Genomic DNA, 20175 nt, shown 5'->3' with positions numbered 1-20175 from the left:
TTAAAAAAAAAAAAAAAGATTTAAAAATGGTGTCTAGCACACACACAGTAAGTTTTCAATTAAGATGATCTAGCTAAGAGCTATGTATTATTTTTTGTATCTTATTATTTTATATCTTAGGTGCTCTAACATATTTGAAAACTCATATGCTTAAAAGGACCAGGGAGCAGGCCTGGTGGCTCATGCCTGTAATTCCAACACTTTGGGAAGCTGAGATGGAAGGCTTGCTTGAGCCCAAGAGTTCGAGCCCAGTGTGGGCATCATAGTGAGACCTAATCTGTACCAAAAAAAAAGAAAAGAAGAAAAAATCAGCTGGACATGGTGGCATGTACCTGTAGTCCTGGTTACTTGAGAATTTGAGATGGGAGAATCGCTTGAGTTTGGGAGGATGAGGCTGCAGTGGGCCGAGATTGCACCATTGCACTCCAGTCTGGGCGGCAGAGAGAGACCCTGTCTCAAAAAAAAAAAAAAAAAAAAAAGGAGCAGGGAGGCTCCCTGTAAGTAACTAAAGGGGCTTACAGAATTAAATACAGGAGCAAGGGTAACTGGCAGCTGATGTCTGGCATCCCAGCTGAGGGGAGCGTAGTGATTAGTAGGGGCAGTGGTGAAGTGGAGAACATTTGTACTAAGTGAAGATGGTCCACAACTGTGCATCCGGGCCAGTTGTTGCCATATGTTTCAGGATGGCTTGATACCAACATTTTTAAAGGGAAGAGTAAAGTCTGATTGTCCTGTGTTCTTTCCCCTTTGTAAAGGTTGGCAACTGATTGACATTTAAAAACTGCTGTATTTTTGGGTTTCACAGAGTAGGCTATCAGTTTGCCGTGTTTGCTCTGGGTGGATTTAGATTACTCAACAATGAAGGTAAATAGTTAATTTAGACCTTGTAAGACCTTGTGACCATAGCAATCATTTTCCCAGTCCTCTGCTTTCACAGACAAGGGAGTAGCTTTGGGCAAAGTTACATGGCCTGTTAGTGACAGTACTTTTAATTTTTATGGAAATGAGCTTTACTTTTACACATTCTTTCATTTGGGGAGTTACATGGTTTAACATACTCATTTTTTAACAATTCAGCATGCATTTAAAACATGAACCTAGTGATTGTTAGAACCAAGGAGGGAAATACACTGAAATTTGAACAGTGGTTATGGTTATTTTTATTTTCTTGTTTATGCTTTTTATGTACTCTCTTGCCTATTTAATGTACTCTGCTCATTAATGTACTTTGCCTAATGTGCTTCTACAGTGAATATTTATTGCTTTTATTATCAGAAAAAGCAATAAATGCTATTAAAAAAAGAATTCATCACAGAAATACCTAGATATGTGATAATATAATGATTGATTAGTTTCATGGCTCCCAAGATTGTTGCCGGTAACTTGGTGATTCATTTCATTTGCTCCATGAAAATGATAATGTGTCTTATTTTGCACCGAGATATGTTTAGATGGGTCTTCCTTAGGTCTGCTGCGATTTCTTTGACTGAAGGGGTTTGTGACCACCACGGGGCATGTAAGTTGCTGGTGCCACTCCTGGGCAGCTTGCCTGTAAGGGATACCGTCTGTGTTGGCAGAACCAGGGGCTTGTCCTGCTGGGATGGAGCCCACCAACTGTTGCAGCTACAGTGCCTCAGCTGTCGGGCTTTTACACTAACTGTCATTAGCCATGCAGACCTTTATGGCTCAAACCAGGCCACATCTGTTGTGAGTCCTGTGACCTTCAAAACCCACACCAGGAAGAAATGCAAAACACATTTTTATCTCCAGGCTTTCTGCAAACGCATCATTTTAGAGGGCTTATTTAAGAATGTTTTTCTAAACTTATAAAAGATTTTCATTTTTCTTGTCTTCCATTAACAGCGGAGTTTCATTGTTAATGATTTGAGCAAATTAGTGTTGCTCAGAAAGTGGTTTGTTAACTACTTGCATCTGATCACAGGAGTTTGTTAAAAATGTTCTTCTCCAGCCTTGCAGTAGGCCAGTGGAATCATGATCTGAGGGGCGTGTTTGTCCGTCTACATTTTAAACCAGTGACTTGGGCATTTAGGGCTATGTGTCCTAAGGGACACTCTCTTTTAGAGAGGTAGGCGTGAAGTTAGAAAGGTGACTCTAAGATGAGTGGTCGTGTGGTGAATTGGGCACCCCCAGGAGTGCCTAGACTTCTTAGAAAGTTTGCTTTTGTTCACTTATCACATTATTGAGAAAGGGAGAGTGAACTTTAGGGAAAGGGGTTCCAAAGTCATGTTACTTGCACAGTGTTTGTGGCCACTGAAAGATTGGGAACTGGATTTCTAGGTTACAACATTGATTCATTTGGTTATGCTTTTCAGAAATAGTAATGACTATAATGAAATTGTCCTATTTTCTGTGTTTGCTGTGGGCCCCTTTAACTCAGTTCCCTCTGAAAACCTGCCGAACACTGTTCTACTGTTTCTGCGTTATTCAATGCCAAGCCAAGGTGTTAGGCTTCCTGATGGATTTATGAGCCTCACATTTCCATTGCTAAAGCAGTGAATAGACCAAGGAACGATTTGGCTCCATAAAAATACTTTTTACCCCCATTGAGTTAGCAGTCTCTTGAAGAGAAAAAAGGAAAAGAGAACAAGTAGAGTTCCCTTAAATTGTGGGGATGGGATAGGCAGAGAATTGAAAGACAGAGGGTTTGACTAGTTTTGTTCTTGGGGGCAGGAACAATAGTAGGAAGTATGCCGTGAAGGAGACACAGAAGCTCACTTTCTTTTTTTTTTTGAGATGGAGTCTTGCTCTGTTGCTAGGCTGGAGTGCAGTGGCACAATCTCGGCTCACTGCAACCTCCGCCTCCCGGGTTCAAGCGATTCCCCTGCCTCAGCCTCCCGAGTAGCTGAGACTACAGGTGCGCACCACCACGCCCAGCTAATTTTTTGTATTTTAGTAGAGACAGGGTTTCACCATGTTGGCCAGAATGGTCTCAATCTCCTGACCTCGTGATCTGCCCACCTCGGCCTCCCAAAGTGCTGGGATTACAGGCGTGAGCCGCTGTGGCCGGTCAGAAGCTCCCTTTCACAGCACTATGCAGGGTTTTAAAGCTACACATGCCAGACATTCTAGATGGAGATTTCTTTTTCCCATTTATTTTTCCAGCTTTTTCTGTAGTTCTCCACTGTCCAGTAGGAATGGAACGTGAACTGCATAGGTTCCTTTTTTTTTCTTTTTTTTCTTTTTTTTTTTTGAGACAGTCTGGCCCTGTCACCCAGGCTAGAGTGCAGTGGTGCGATCTTGGCTCTCTGCAACCTTCACCTCCCAGGTTCAAGTGATTCTCCTGCTTTAGCCACCTGAATAACTGGTATTACAGGCGCCCACTATCATGTCCGGCTAATTTTTGTATTTTCAGTAGAGATGGGGGATTTCACCATGTTGGCCAGGCTGGTCTTGAACTCTTGACCTCAAGTGATCCACTTGCCTTGGCCTCCCAAAGTTCTGGGATTACAGTGGTGAGCCACTGCGCCTGACCCACATAGGTACTTTTAAGTTTTGTAGCAGCTACCATAAAAAGTAAAAATAAACAGGTAAAATTAATTAGAATAATTTATATAACCTACTATATCTAAAATGTCATTTTGACATGTAATCAGAATTTTTAAAATGTTGATGAGATATTTTGCCTTTTTGTTTCTTACTAAGCATTTGAAATCCTGTATTAGCAGGCTGGGTGCAGTGGCTCAGGCCTGTAATCCCAGCACTTTGGGAGGCCGAGGCGGGCGGATCACGAGGTCAGGAGATCGAGACCATCCTGGCTAACACGGTGAAACCTCGTCTCTACTAAAAATACAAAAAATTAGCCGGGCGTGGTGGCGAACACCTGTAGTCCCAGCTACTTGGTAGCCTGAGGCAGGAGAATGGCGTGAACCCAGGAGGCGGAGCTTGCAGTGAGCCGAGATCACGCCACTGCACTCCAGTCTGGGTGACAGAGCGAGACTCTGTTTCAAAAAAAAAAAAAGGAATCTTGCATTAGCTAGGGGCGACTGTGTCGGACAGCACAATTCAGAAGGGTGCTTCTTATCCCCACTGCTCAGTTAAAATGTGAACATATGCCTGCGTGGAACATTCCCTTTTTCTGTTTTAAAGAAAGTGAATTGTTTTCTCAGCAGTTAGTTGGTGTTAGCATAATGCCTTCCTGTGTAGGCTGCAGTGTTAGAATTCTCTTTACAAGCCTTGTAATAATTTTCAGAATGATCACTTTTATTATAGTATTTTTAGTGCCACTAGAGGGTTTTTACAGTGTGAAATCTCTTAAAAGGACAGTCAAAAACATACTGTGTTTCTTGTGGGACACAGGGTTGGGCATTTAAGTAGCTAGTAGTGTTCTTGAGACAGATTCTATGAAATTAGAATTGTCCAGGAGAAACCCAGGTCAAAGGTCACTTTGTGTCAGTTCAAACATGTACTATATTGGTATTTCATATTTGGGCCTTTATACTTTGTATATTTTGTGAAATAACTAAATCTACATGATTCATTTCTATGTTGTAGCCCCTCACACTTAATTAGGGGGTCCCAGTGGAGCTTCCTTTCCCTTTCTCTATCTGTTTAGAGCGCCTGGGTGTGTATTCATTTCTCTGTTGTGTGCCATGTGACTTTGGCAAGGTCCTTAGATTGCCTGGTTTTTAAAATGGGAATAATGAGAGCATTTATCCCAGAAAGCTCTGGTGAGGGTTAACATGAGATATTTCAGTTGAATAGATCAGCACAGTGCCTCCTGGTACATGGTAAGTGCTAAAGAAGCATTACCTATCACCAGCACCATTACTCATTTTCTTTGTGAATTTTAGCAACTAAAGCAGAGCAGGACAAATTTTAGGAATGGATTTATTTCTTTGACATTGAGATGGAGCTTTAAAAAGCATTCCTTACTTCTTCCCAAAACGTAAATTAAAAATCTTTGTTTCTGCCACAATATCTTTAGTCTCATTTCCCTGTTTCCTCCACTGTTTCATCCTGGGATTGATCATCTCTTCACTTTTGTTTTGTTTGATTTTATTTTGAGACAAAGTCTTGCTCTGTACCCAGGCTGGAATGCAGTGGTGTAATCTCAGCTCACTGCAACCTTTGCCTGCCAGGCTCAAGCGATCCTCCCACCTCAGCCTCCCAAGTAGCTGGGATTACAGGTGCACATCACCATACCTGGCTAATTTTTCTATTTTTTGTAGAGATGGGTCTTACCATGTTTCCCAAGCTGAGCTCAAGCGATCCCCCTGCCTCGGCCTCCTAAAGTACTGCGATTACAGGCATGAGCCACCACACCTAACCAACATCTGTTCACTTTGGGTAAATTATTTTAATAAGAACTCTGGTTAGAGCATGACTGTTAAAGAGAAACTTCCTAAATGCATTTTACAAAGTGCTTTTTCTCTTTCTCGCTTTTTCTGAAACACTGGTTCTTGAATAAGCCTCAGATACCATGTATGATTTCTGAAATACCTAAAATCTGCAGACTTTTTTCTCTTCTACTTTTTGGTTCCATTATGTGAAATATCAAAGAATAGATTAACCAGAATATGAATGGACAGGCATGCAAGAAAAACTGGAGGTTTCCACTTGCTCCTAATACCATCTATTTCTCACCTTTTCACTTAATACTCACTTACTGATTATGCAGAGGTGATATTTAAGAGCAAATCCGTTTAATAAACCTTTGTAAGTAATATTTAAAGGAGTGTTTATTTTTCAGAATTCACCCAGGATTTCTGTGATCTGCGGTTCTTTGGCTTTGGCACCTGGTTGTCCCAATTTGTTCCAGAGTATTTTACTGCATATGCGATGTCTTTCTCGTTTGCTGTCTATAAATCAAAGGAACAGTTCCTTTCATTCAATTTTGCCTGATAGGGAAGCCCCCAAAGATACAAAATTCCTCTTCAACGTTAGTGTATTTATTAAAAATAAAAAAGGAAATTGTCTTTTTATTCTCCGTCCTATCCCAAGTTTGATTGACTGTATTGCAGAGTCATAAAAGGATTTAAATTCAGAGTTGAAAAGTCTCCTTGAAATTGATTTCACCCATCTTCTTGTATACAAATAGATATTGAGAGGGGTGGAAAAATACTGAACTGAAATTTTCAATTTTGAATGTGAGCTTTCCAAAGTCGTGAAGCGGCTTTTCCGTCTGACTCTTCAGATGGATCTTATAGCATAATTGGTCAGAGCCAGAGGAGGTTTTTGAAAAAGCATAGCCAAAAAAGAGAAGGGAAACAAACCCTACTTTTTTAATAGCTGCAGTTTCTTCATCAGGAAAAGACTTTGGTTGAATAGCTCTTCTTCCCAAAAAGGCAAAACATTTTTCCCCATATAATTAATTTAAGAAATTGCTTTTAGAGCTATTTAAACAGACCTAGAGATAAGTGCTTTAGCCATCTTGATGTGCTCTAGTGAAAATTTTTTTGTGGTTAGAATTTTTTTAATTAAATCACTTTATTTAAGATTGTAATAGCCCTTTTAAATTATTTTCCTTGAGACTCGTATTGTGTTATTTCAAGTTAATAACTCCTCTTCAAGCAAAGCAAAATGCAAGATATTTCTGCTGATGATTTCTTTCTGCAATTGAAGAGAACAAAGCCAGCCTCATTCTTGCTGGAAAAGAAGCAAATCTAACACCTAATAAAAATGGAGATAACAAAAAGGAACCTGTAGCCCTGGGATATTCTGACTAGCAGCATTAAAGTGGTTGCCTGGGCAATACTAACCCCAATTCCTTGAGTTCTTTTTTCTTTCTTTGAAATGCCAGGGACAGGCCTGCATTGATTGAATCAAACAAAGCTGATGAGAGGCCTGTGTTTGAGGGGGAAGAAATGTTCCTAGAGGCTTGGAGTGAGGAAGAGAGCAGTATATTTGGTATTTTTCTACCCAAAGCATATTTGTCCCTGAATACACATGCATGATTATAGAGCCATCCTGAACAGGTGCTAAAGACAAAGTCTTTCTCATTGTGCAGAGACAACTTACCATAGATTTAATTTATTAATTAGCCTTTACTTAGATGTGCTCACACCGACTTATGGAAAAGTTCTTTTTAGAATTGTTTTGGGAGGCAGAGTTGAGGTTGAGGCCATGCTCACATCCATGTTAAAACAATGATTTTTTTTTTTTTTTTTTTTTTTTGAGACGGAGTCTCGCTCTGTTGCCCAGGCTGGAGCGCAGTGGCGCGATCTCAGCTCACTGCAACCTCTGCCTCCTGGGTTCAAGTGATTCTCCTGCCTCAGACTCCCGAGTAGCTGGGACTACAGGTGCATGCCACCACGCCTGGCTAATTTTTGTATTTTAGTAGAGACGGGGTTTCACCGTGTTACCCAGGCTGGTCTCAAACTCCTGCGCTCAAGCTCTTCTCCCTGCTTGACCTTCCAAAGTGACGGGACTTGGCCTATTTGAAAAAAAAAAAAAATTTTTTTTAAGGCTAGTCAAGTGAAGCAGTGGGAGTGGAGAAAGAACAAATCTGTTCCTGGTTGTGATCAATTTGATACATATTTCTGCTTGGCTTGGAAGTGACTTTCTTATTTATAGACAATAACCAAAGTTTGTGTAGTTGTAATTGGAAGTTAGAAAAATCACTCTACATTTTACTGTTAATAATATTGGGAACATGATTTTATCTTAGACAATTGCCAGTAGTGGTGGAAAGACTAACCTAGACAACTTCTTTCTTTTGGAATTGTTACATTTTTAGTTTTATGAGGCTCATGTAGAAATTTTTCACTTGTGATGTTTGTTTACCTTTGAGCAAGTGGAGTAGCTATTCATATTAACTCACAGATATTTTTATGATGCCTTAAATTCAATTTTGTGACGTATAGTTGTAGTATAGTGTCAGTTATAGAGGATTGAGAGTAATATCTGGTTCAGACCTACGTGTTCTTGTGTAAGTAACAAAGCTTTTCTGAATAATTGTACCTAAGCTACAGGACTATTGGAAGAATTACATGAGCCTGTGTATTGATGGTAATTTTAATGATGCCTTCCTCATAGGCAATAATTGACTTGACTTAGTAAATAACTTATGATCGGGCCAGGCCATGGGTGCAAACACAGATGGCCACAGGGACTCTCTAAGAAATACAAATGAACAAATGGGACTGGGTGGAGAAGGCAGCTAGCTGGATGTTCATGACTCTTCTCTAAAGAGCTACTTGCTATTCACATAGCATATTGTTGCCATTTAGGAATATGACCCACCTCTCGCATTTTAAAAAAATGAAAATACAGATATTGGTGTTCCCTCCTGGGGTTTTCCACACTGGCAACTAATGAAATACACATACACCCATGCATACATGTACAGTGGGTGAAACAAAAGTTCAGATGGGTGGCCGTGTTCAGCATGGTGGCCACCAACATGCAGTCTGCCTGCTGTTTGCCATTTCTGTTGGCCATTAAAGATTTAAAGAGATGCCACGATTGTAAAATGGAAAGTACAGGTCTGTGGCATTTGATATTACGCCAACGTTGTCTGTCACTAATCTTCATTTTCCTGGTAATATTATAGAATCAGGAGATTTGATTCCTTGAGAATCAAACAGTAGTAAAATGGCCTGAAAGAGTAGTCGTTTTATTTCCATCTGATATTTGATGCCGTGAGCCCAAATTTTTTTAGGAAGGTGCCTCTGAGAAAGAGGGAACTATGGTATTTTTCAGATTTTCATCACAAATGTATAATGAGCTCCATTATAAATCAGTTTTATAAGTGTATCTTTTCTGAGATCTGTTGGAAGGTGTGTATTTTTTAATTTCTGAAGTTTTAAAACTGACAGAGTTAATGGCAGAGGAATGACTCCAATGTTTTGTCCCTTTTAGCCCTTATTTATTTTTATTAGATTCTGCCCTTTGTAACTGACATTATTTAAGAGTAAAATAATAGAGGACTTCAGTATTTTGTTCTCTGCCTGGCTTAGCTCATTTTTACAATGTTTTTTTTTTCTGTTTCTTTTCCCCTCTAGGATACAACATTGCTGTGTGATTCCTCTTTCCCTTGAGTTGCCTCTGAGTTTTAGTGCTTTATTTTACTTAAAAAACATCATGGCTCTATATTAGGTCTCTTTATTCCTGTAAGGTGATGAAAAAAACTTTTTATAGTTGAAACAATAAGTATATTTAAATATGATAAAATAGGTAATCTACTGTAATATAATCTATTGTATCTGAAGTTAGCTCAGTATCACAAACAACTAGAAGGACCATTTATAACGCAGTGGTTACAAAGGAACACACTTTTTGATTCTACTTTTTGGGACACTCACTGAGCACATTTTACTACAACTGATTGAAATACAGGCACAAAGGAAATGAGAGGTTGATCAGAATATTTAATTACTTTTAACTATAATTTGATACTTTTGCCCATTGTAGGCATAAAAAAAAGATTTATTCATTTTAGACTATTGTGTGGGATTTAATGTTCTTAAATGCTCTTTAAAATTTAGAGAAAATTGTGCTCGATGGAGATTTCACCATCCTTGAGGGATCTTTAATTTGTTTGTTATATGTGCCGTTAAAATAGATAAAAACAACCTACTTAACTGCTTTTCTGCCATTCTGGATATCTTCATTCTAGATTTGAAAATGTGAGTGCCTGTTGCTTGTTTTTAGTGGGCTTATATTTTGGCAGTATATCTGGGAGAAGAACTAGGACTCCGTATATGAGAACCACCCACCCAGCGCCCTAAGTAGTTTTCATTTTGGCACTGGAGAACCAGAACTTCTTTGTTCTGATGTTTCCAATTTTAGATGGAAGCTGACCTATTCTCCCAGGCTTCTCCTTTGGAATGACCTAGAATTGGACATACAGTTAATGAGAAATACCCTGATGTGTTACTATACTGTTTTGCTTTGATCACAGGATGTGCAGCCATATTGTAGATGTTACTTGGGGATGTTCTCATCACAGACTTACTCTGCTTTCACCTTTGCATAACCTTTGTCATATAATCACTTTTCCCTGTAGGAGGTAATGACATAGCAGAGGTCACGTCAACATGGCTGGTTCAATACAGTCAGATGAACCAGTGTTGTGGGCGAATGTCAGGGTTATTTTGGAATCCTTTGTGGCCATGCATCTTCTTTTCTTGGTGGACACCTCAGACTTTCATTAAAATTCATATATACAAATCTATATGTAAATGGACCACCTTTGTCAAAAACAGTAAGACATTCATTGTACTCTAATTTCAATCATGCATTTGCAATCTTGTAGGAAAAATATTCCCTATGGATATATTATGTAACAACATTTATTCATATTCAGTATAGACTCCGTGACCCTTTCATCTCTCTGAGAGTAAAGCTTAAGAAAAAACATCTATGTCAAGAATGCTGTTTCATGTGGTATTCAGAGGAGCCGGGCTCTTTGTATGAAAAATGTTTAGCCTGCAAATTAACACAGAAGAGTTAACACAGCTTGCAAGTCTTTTTTTCCCTGCAAGTCAATATTTCTGTGAAACACTGAGAGTAAAGATTACACAGAATCCTCCTGAAGACACAGTTAAGGCAGATGGGATACACATCTGCTTTTTCATTCTGGAGTAAAAACATTTATTCTCATAAACTGTGTCCGGTGGCTCTGGGAAATTAAATAAGGCACATAGGAAACATTTGCGTTGATATCTTCAGTAGTAGGTGACTCTTAGGATATTTTTATAGGAAGAAATTGGGACTTTGGGTCTGGAAATATTTTTATCTTTTTTTGCTTCGGGCTGGAAATGAGGTAGGTTCAGTAGAAGTTCTGAGAAGAGATAGAGTTTATGGAAACTCCCTGATGAAAATACCTGTCACTCATTTAGCTCTCTGCCTAGCAACCAACTTGACTTAAGATTCCTCCTGCTGAGTGAGATGTAAGCATCATTGGCTAGTCAATGCTATTGGTTTTGAAATCTCCACTCTTGTCAAAATTGAGAGACTCAAATTTTCCTGTATGATGGGAGTCACTGTATTCTTTCTTTCTAAACCCATTTCATTATTACACTATTCAGACTACTTAAATTTGATATTCCTGATGCTCAGGTTTGTCAGGCCGTGGGTGTCTGTGTGTGTGTGTGTGTTGGTTAAAATGTCATTAGAGATGACCTCTTTGAGGAGGAGAATGCAGCAATGTACAGCATATACTGCTGGGCTTCCCTGTGTCTTACATAACTGATATTCCAATTTCTCGCTGTGCTATAACATGACTAGAAGTCCTCCTAAGCTTTTCACTGGAAAACGACTTCCCCTCCATAAATCACAGTGGGCTTGGTGCTGTAGCACTTGGTAGAATGTATGTTTGCATAACACCACGTCCTCCCTCTTGTTATTCACATGATAACCATAGGCAGATTTACACTTACTGTCTATTCTGAAGAGTGAAACTACATATTTTCATAAGCATGCTCCATTTTTAATTGTGTAATTAAGTTGCTGACATAAGCAAGTATGCAATTTCACATTGAGGTAAGGATCCGTAAAGGCATTCATTTGCATAATTTAATTTTCTGTACAGAAGATATTGAAAATCAATAGCGTGATTCATAGCCATACCATATCATTGCCACACCGCCTTTGGTTGTCTGTCTGAGCTTAGAAGAGTACAAAGAGTATTAACATTGATTGAATTTTGGTGTGCTGACTCTGTGTCTTTAGTTGGGAACCACAGACTGTTTCTATTTGCAGATGACTGCTCCTTGCCAATAAAATATTAAGTTGCTTAATATACTCTATATATACTTTTTGACTGCTGTTCAAATAATAGTTTTAAAAGTTGGTTTTTTTAAAAAATCACAGCATCGTCGATTAAAATGCATTTGAGGAGAGGACCTAAAATGTTGTCTTATTTTAAATTATGTGAGTGCCAGTAATAATGATAATTAGTCCTCAGACGCTTTTGTTGTGTGAACATCATAGAGTGTACTTAACAAACTTAGATGGAATAGCCAGCCCACTACACACCTAGACCATATGGTGTAGCCTAATGCTGCTAGGCTACAAAGCTGTACAACATGTTACCGTCCTGGATACTGTAGGTAATTGTAGCACAATGGTAAGTATCCGTGTATCTAAACATATCCGAACACATAAAAGGTACAGTAAAAAATACCTTATTATAATCTCATGGGACCAGCATCATATATGCAGTTTTTCATTGACATTTTATCATGTGGCACATTACTTGATTATTATTTTACAGATAGGGGAAGGGGAGAGGTCACACATTATTGACAGAGATGGAATAAAAGGGAAAACTAAATATAGTCACCTTTAGTCAGTAGTTTATCTAGTTAAAAGATAAAATATGGTGCGAAGGTTAAAAGTCCTGCCCTGTTCATTTCTGAACAGTAGCCTCACTAAAGAATTGCTTATTGGTCACTCAGGGCCATTTTCTTTTTGCTTCATGTATTAAGTGCTTGCTGTTTCTGATAGGTGGGCAGTGGCTAGAGAGTCAGTGAGGTTCTGGGTGGTGTTTTTTGCCTGTGGCTTATGTAAACAGGCACATAACATGCATAGATACACACACATTTTCTTACCATCACTACCCTCTAGAACACAGAAACCATCAGCTTTTTGATCTTTCATGTGTTCATTCATTCCCTCACTCTTTTTTTTTTTGAGACTGAGTCTCCCTCTGTCGCCAGGCTGGAGTGCAGTGGCGCGATCTGGGCTCGCTGCAAGCTCCGCCTCCTGGGTTCAAGCGATTCTCCTGCCTCAGCCTCCCGAGTAGCTGGGACTACAGCATGCCACCATGCCCGGCTAATTTTTGTATTTTTAGTGGAGACGAGGTTTCACCATGTTGGCCAGGATGGTCTCGATCTCTTTACCTCGTGATCCGCCCACCTTGGCCTCCCAAAGTGCTGGTATTACAGGCATGAGCCTCGCACCTGGCTGCCATTCCCTCACTGTTGATGAACACATACCATGCGCTAATTTCCATTGTGAGTGGTAGGTTGGCAGCAGTAGTTCAGGAATATACCTGTGCCCTATTTCCAGGGAGCTTAGAGCCCTTCATACGCCATGCAGCATGCCCTTTAGAAGCCAGTTTTCCTGCCCATTCTGACCTTGCTGTGGAAAACCCACATTGTACCTCAATACTTTGGGTAGTGTGAGGAAGATGAGATTAACCTACCTTCTTGGGATGGCCCTGTCCCTTCTGTTACCTCTTGTCGTATGTAGCAGAACCGTACCTTTTACTTCTGTCTTAAGTGAATTACCTTTAGACAGGCAGTCCTGTTGCTCAAGTCCAGTTCCTTATACCACATTGTGGTGTATATGTGGGTCTGGGGTGAAGTCCAAGGCATAGGGTTGGTTGGTTGGTTTTAAAGTAGCCCAGGGTTAAGAGAGCTCTAGTACAACAATGGCCTTTTATGGATGGAGAAATTCATGACCAGGATTTCAAGTAATGGTTTAAAGCACACGATGGGTGTCATTTGAGGATCTTCTTTGGTACAAAAGACAGAAAAATGTGCTTTAGCAGGTAAAACTGGTCCCAGTAAAAATAGACCCTCAGAGAGGGCTAGCTTCAAATCAGCTTTGTCCAAAGTTTAAATATTTTATTTTATTTAACTTTCTTTCTTTTTTTTTTGAGACAGGGTCTCACACTGTTGCCCAGGCTGGAGTGGAGTGGCACAATCACGGCCCACTTGAGCCTCGCTGGCTCACGCTATCGTCCCACCTCAGCCAGCCAAGTAGCTAGGACTACAGACGTGTGCCACCACACACTCTAATTTTTTTTTTTTTTTTTTTTTTTTTTTTTTTTTTTTTGAGGCAGAATCTCGCTCTGTCGCCCAGGCTGGAGTGCAGTGGCGCCATCTCGGCTCACTGCAAGCTCCGCCTCCCGGGTTCACACCATTCACCTGCCTCAGCCTCTCCGAGTAGCTGGGACTACAGTCGCCGCCACCACGCCCGGCTAATTTTGTTTTTGTATTTTTAGTAGAGACAGGGTTTCACCGTGTTCATCAGGATGGCACATGCGCTATTTTGTTTTTTGTAGAGATAGGGTTTCGCCTTGTTACCCAGGCTGGCAGGGTTTACATTTTGTCAACAGAATTGATTTTTTGGTCCCCCTGGCTTGGTTGTGTTTTAAGGTCCTCTGTTAATCCCTTATTTGGTCCTCAACCCCCCCCCCACCCCCAGGCTTCCACCTTGTCTAATACCTTCAGGAAGAAAGAAGAACCTCTCTGATTGGCCAGTGTGCCCGTACCTGAATGCATCACTGGGGGCCATGAGAATGGTTGAAAGTGATTGACTGGCTTGAACCAAACAAGGCTCACCCCTAGAGCTAACATTGGTGGTGACGGGTTAGCTGTCCGGTGAGTGACACACAGCTAGCTAGAGTGGGGATATGATTATTACAAAACAGATCTTCTACAGCAAATTTCCACTGTGTTGTTGGACACTAAAAAGCACTAGGGCTGGGTGCAGTGGCTCATGCCTACCGTCTCAACACTTTGGGAGGACCAGGTGAGAAGATTGCATGAGCCCAGGAGTTTAAGATCAGCTACAAAAATAAAAAATCAGCTGAGCATGGTGGCGTGCGCCGATGGTCCCAGCTACTCAAGAGGCTAAGTGGGGAGGATTGCTTGAACCCAGGGCTTAAGGTTGCAGTGAACCATGATACTGCTACTGCACTCCAGCCCGTTCATCAAAAAAAAAAAAAAAACAAAAAACAAAAGCAGTATATGCCAATGCCGAGTTAGGTGCTCTGCTCGCCATAACTTGCATTATCTTTATAATAGTCTTAGAAGGCTGGTATTTTTAGGTCCACTTTACAGTCAAGGAAATTGAGGCTCAACCACATACTCTAATGGAAGCCACATTTATTACTAACATAGTCAAGACTGTTTTACTCACTGTTTTGATGGAAAGAGGAAGGATTAATGGGGAATAATTATTTGTAGAATGGTTTGAATGGAAGGCACCTAAACCTTCCTTGTACTTGAAAAATGAGTGGAAGCTTAGATTTTGATATGAATTTTCTTTGAGGACCAATGACCAGACATAAATGACATCAGGTTTATTTTTTAGGCGTGTGTTGAGAATTTACAGGATTCTTGTTTGCCTCTAAAGGGCTCATCTCTGGAATATTTTTGTTCAAGCATTACATCTTTTAATGCTAGTCTTTTTAATTGAAGTGTAAGCATAAAGTACTTTACAGGTTTCTTAATTTTTCTTCATGATTGTCACATTGTCAAAAAGGCTAATGCTATCTTGGCGATATTATTCCATTGGCTAATTTGGAATACAGAATGTGTTGTGTTTTCCTGGTCCCATCTTTGTCTTCAATTGAATATACAGCTTCCCAAAACTTTCTTAAAATTTTTTTTTCTCTTTGAAAGCACACTTGCTTTTGTTTAGGTGCATTTAAACGTTATCATAGTCAGCTGGGGTATATTGTTTGCGTATAATTCCATTTCATTTTGGATTTTGAGGCACCTGTGACATTTGTTGTCTTACACATCAGTGTTTTCAGGTGTGGGCTCACAACAAAAGAAATTCGCATCCATGAGGTAGCTGGGAAGAGAGGGCTTTGAACGCTTTAGCAGGCAGATGGAAGCTCTCCATAATGGGTGAGAGTACTATTTTTGCTGTTGCTTGGTGGATTGAAATGATTTTGAGATTTCAAATATACATCACTAATCAGTGTTTCTTTTCTGGGCATTGTGGGCCTTGGAGGGTTTCTTGTTTCATATCTTCTGGTACCACAGGTGACTGTTAGTGGCCCAAAGGATGTGGAAGACTGGTACCAATCACGAGGAGTCTCCTAGGTTTCAGATTGTCCTGTGTTTGGGTGGCTGGCTTTGATGCAGGAATGCTTAAGTCTGGTTTTCTCATCTACTGCATACCTACTGTGTGACCTGGGGCCAGTTACTTTGTGTCTCTGCTCCTTAGTTCCTCCATCTGTAAAAGAGATAGAATGACCCTGGCTCTGTAAATATCAACTGGGGCCCGAGGGTCTTTACACACATGTCATAAACTTATACATGCAGTTGGAACCGAAGTCTACCAGTTAGTTGTATGTATGACCTTGGTCAAGTTAAATTTCTTTCTGTTGTTGAAGCTTCAGTTTGCTTATCCATAAAAGGGCCCCTTTATTGGGATCACTGTTTGTACTGCTTGGTGGTGTTTTGCAGATCAAATAAGATAATGTATATGAAGTGCTTAGTGTACTGCACTTCTTGGCACAAAGTAAAGGTTCCTTGTCAACGATTCCTAATATTAATAATAATAATTTGGACTTTCCTATAGTTATTATTTTTTTTTTTTGGTAAAATAAGTTGGTTCTAGTCAGTCATCCTCAAGGACTATGATTCTGCGAAATCACCCAATGATGTTCATTTGACACCCTTCCTGTGTCCAGTGGCGTGCTGCCTTTGTCTCACTGTGGATCTCCCTGTCTTTCAGCGTTGACAGAAGGCTACGTTGGGGCCCTGCACGAGAATAGACGCGGCAGCGCAGTGCAGATCCGCAGGCGCAAGGCTTCAGGTGACCCATACTGGGCCTACTCTGGTAAGTCCAGTTGTTCTAATGGAGATCACACGTGCCAGTTAACATCCCATTCAACTCACTTGAAAGCACACTTTGAATCACTTTCATGCCTGAGTTCTGTTTGCTCAAATCTTTCGTAGTTCACTAAAAGTTGAAATATTCGAGCCTGTTTTTCCTCAAGGTGATAAGTACCTTAATTTATCTCTACCACCTGTTTCCTCAACCTGTTTTCCCCTCAATTTGCATTTATTTCTGAACTTTACTGTTAATGAGTTATTGTACCAAACTTGTAATTTTCTGAAAGACGTAGTCTTGTCTTTTCTGTTTTTTCAGGGGCTGTGATTTCAGAGAGCAGAAAATATATGGCTAGTCTTGAGCTGCTAAATGTCTGCTAAACATTACAAACATCAGATATCAGAATGCTCTATTAGGCTCTAAGCCAAGAAATGCAACTTTATTTTTAAATCACATCTTGTTCTTTGAATATATTTTAGCTGTCTACTCGATGGTAATCTGCAGTCCTTTTCATTTTTATTTTTACTTTTACCCTTTGAGCTAATGAAGGGAGAGAGCACTGTTCTAACTATGTTGGATGTTACATTGCAAATAATTTTCTTACATTTTAAGGGGACAAAAATGAAGACCTAAAACTAGGGATAGACTTTTCTGGATTAGGCTTCCCACAACTCCCAAAATATGACAGGTGGATTGTTTTTTCTAGAAGAGATTTTTGATGCTCAAAAATATATGGAAAATGTATTAAAGCTAATTAAGAAGGAATGCTTGAGTAAGATAGACCACTTTGGAAATTACTTTGGCACTGAATAATTCAAACTCCTTCTATGAAAGAGCTTGGAGGCATGGAGTATTAGTCTTAATAATAAATCTATGTATTATGCAATGTTGTTGCATATAGAACTGAAAGTATTCTTTTCATAATGATGCTGGAGTTTAAATCCTGAATTTCTCCCAGCAAGTCCTGTTAAATTTATGTCAGTGTAAAATTTATAGGTCTGATCTTTAATTATACCTTATCTATTGGCTTTTTGCATCCTTTTGTCTATTGATAAATCTGCTGCCCCTGCAGGGAGAATAGCCTATCTGTTTTGTTTTGCAGTGAACAGATAGTGATTCTGAAGTCTTCCATTACACCCAGTACCTTGTGATTAGAATTATCTAATTAGACGCTTTTTGTCACCATTTCTGATAAATGAAGTAAATTGGCAGATGAAAGCCAAAATTACATATATATAGCATCTTGCCAAGAAACCCAAAGAAAATTTATCATTTTGTACTCTGTGGCTCTGACATCAGTCAGGAGGAGGCACAAAGTGGCTTGCTATTTACAGTTCATCAATTTAGAATAATAATGCTGTTAGTCAGGAAATTGGAAGTTATATCCCATTAGCATGTCCAATTGCAAATGGCAGTGAAGAGATGAAAGCCCTTAAACTTTTCCCAATATGTAGTTAAGAATGACCATAAGTGGTGCCATCTTTGTGATGGAGTGATTGTTGATGTCCTTAACTTTGGTAGACTTCAGAAGTCTCCATTTTGTATTTCTGGAATGCATTGTGTCTGAATTTGGGTGTTGCCTCCAGTAGTAGAAGGGCTAATAGTTCAAATTCAAGAGTTGGCACACTTTTTCTGAAAAAATCCAGGTAACAAACATCAAAAGCCACATTGTCTTTGTTGCAACCTCCCAACTCTGCCATTGTAGCTTAAAAGTACCCACTGACAATTCTGGACAGACTGGCTGTGCTCTGATAAAAATTTACTTATGAATACTGGAATTTGAATTTTATAATTTTCATGTGTCAGGAAATATTCTTCTTTTGATTTTTTTTCATTCATTAAAAAATATACAAACCATTCTTGCTTTGCAGGCTGTGCAAAAACAGGTGGCTGCTTGGATAGGGTCCACAGGTTATACAGTTTGTGAACCCTTGTTCTAGTTGATTTTCTTCCTAGAAATCAGATAGGAGAGTCATTTGAGGAATTGCTTGGAAGGATGTGGACTGGTTTGGAAGAATGAATGAAGTCATTTGTTAGGCATAATGGAAAAAAATAAGACTAAAAGAAGAATAGAATGGGACAGATATCAACTGTTCTTATCTTGCAACAATTCGTCCTGACAATTTGACAGTATCTGTGGTTGGCTCATGCTGACGTGGTGCAGTATTGGTTCTCATGTCAAGAAGGCTTGGAGTTCATCATAGGCATTACTTAGCATTTGGCCAATGTGTAAAAAAGGCCAGGAAGAAGTAAGAGTTGGGGCCTGTTACTTTGGGTACATCAGACCAGCACCTTAAAACCACAGCAAATGAGATGTGGGACTATTAGCTGCAGGCATAGTCCTCTGGATATAAACGCTGCTTGAAAAGTGGGAATGACAAAAAAAAAAGGCTCATTTTTTATGAGGGAAATGTTTCTAAATTTAGCAAAATGAAGCAGGCAGTTCCTGAAAGATTGCTTTAATAGTCTAGATTTTAATCTGAGGCCTCAAATTCTCTGATTTGTCTTATTTCCTCCTAAGAATGCCATGGGTGCTTTAGGGGTGCAGTGTGTGAGAGTATGAATTTTGAAGTCATATAGACAAACCATAGTTCAAAGCGAAGTTTTGTTAATATCTTGATGATGTTGGAAAACTGTGACATGGGAATGATTAATAGCACTTCCCACATAGGATTGTTATGGGGATTCAGTGAGATGATGTTTGTGAAAACATTAACATAGGCTGGGCACGGTGGCTCACGCCTGTAATCCCAGCACTTTGGGAGGCCGAGGTGGGCGGATCGCGAGGTCAGGAGATGGAGACCATCCTGGCTAACATGGTGAAATCCCGTCTCTACTAAAAATACAAAATAAAATTAGCCAGGCGTGGCGGCGGGCGCCTGTAGTCCCAGCTGCTGGGGAGGCTGAGGCAGCAGAATGGCGTGAACCCAGGAGGCGGAGCTTGCAGTGAGCCAAGATCGCGCCCACTGCACTCCAGCCTGGGTGACATAGCATGACTCTGTCTCAGAAAAAAAAAAAAGAAAATGTTAACATAGTCTCTGGCATAAAGTAAGTAGTTAATATTATTTCTTGCTTATTTTTGAGACTGTTATTATTACTTTTGCTGCAATTAATGTTGGTGGAATGCACAAGTGTCGCAATTGACAGTAGGTGATGACTGGATAGTTCTGAGTGCTGAACAAGTTAGATTCTCTCAGCCATAATTCTCAAGGGGTGCCTATTTGGGATTTGGGCATGAGGGTTAAGCAGACTATCGTCAAGTTCACTGGTCGGCAAACTACAAACTGCAGCTGTGTTTTGTAAAATAAATTCTACTGGAACACAGGCACACCCATCACATTGCATATTATCTGTGGCTGCTTTTGTGCGACAGTTGCAGAACTGAGTGGTTGTGACAGAGACCTAGAATGTTACTATTCCAGTAATATTGAATATCTAGTAATATTGAATATTAAATATCTAGTACTGGTGAAAAGCCTAGAATATTACTATATCTGGCCTCATACAGAAAAAGTTTGCTAGCTGGGCACAGTGGCTCACGCCTGTAATCCCAGCACTTTGGGAGGCCGAGGCGGGCAGATCACGAGGTCAGGAGTTTGAGACCAGCCAACATGGTGAAACCCCATTTCTACTAAAAATATGAAAATTAGCTGGGTGTGGTGGTGGGCACCTATAATCCCAGCTACTTGG

At 39.9% G+C, this 20175-nt stretch overlaps 1 protein-coding gene across 3 annotated transcripts in view; it reads left to right on the top strand.

Annotated features, from left to right (window-relative positions):
• PTPRG (protein tyrosine phosphatase receptor type G) overlaps positions 1-20175 on the top strand; it is a 751407-nt gene that overhangs the window by 168645 nt on the left and 562587 nt on the right. For all 3 annotated transcript variants that reach the window (XM_055259569.2, XM_063630796.1, XM_063630795.1), the window contains exon 2: positions 16387-16491. In XM_055259569.2, coding sequence (XP_055115544.1) covers positions 16387-16491 — 105 coding nt within the window. The remainder of the gene's footprint in view (positions 1-16386; positions 16492-20175) is intronic.

The sequence above is a fragment of the Symphalangus syndactylus genome, chromosome 21 (genome assembly GCF_028878055.3).
Source record: "Symphalangus syndactylus isolate Jambi chromosome 21, NHGRI_mSymSyn1-v2.1_pri, whole genome shotgun sequence".
Lineage (NCBI taxonomy): Eukaryota > Metazoa > Chordata > Mammalia > Primates > Hylobatidae > Symphalangus > Symphalangus syndactylus.
The sequence above is the reverse complement of the archived record's forward strand: the minus strand, read 5'-3'. Positions and strand labels throughout refer to the sequence as shown.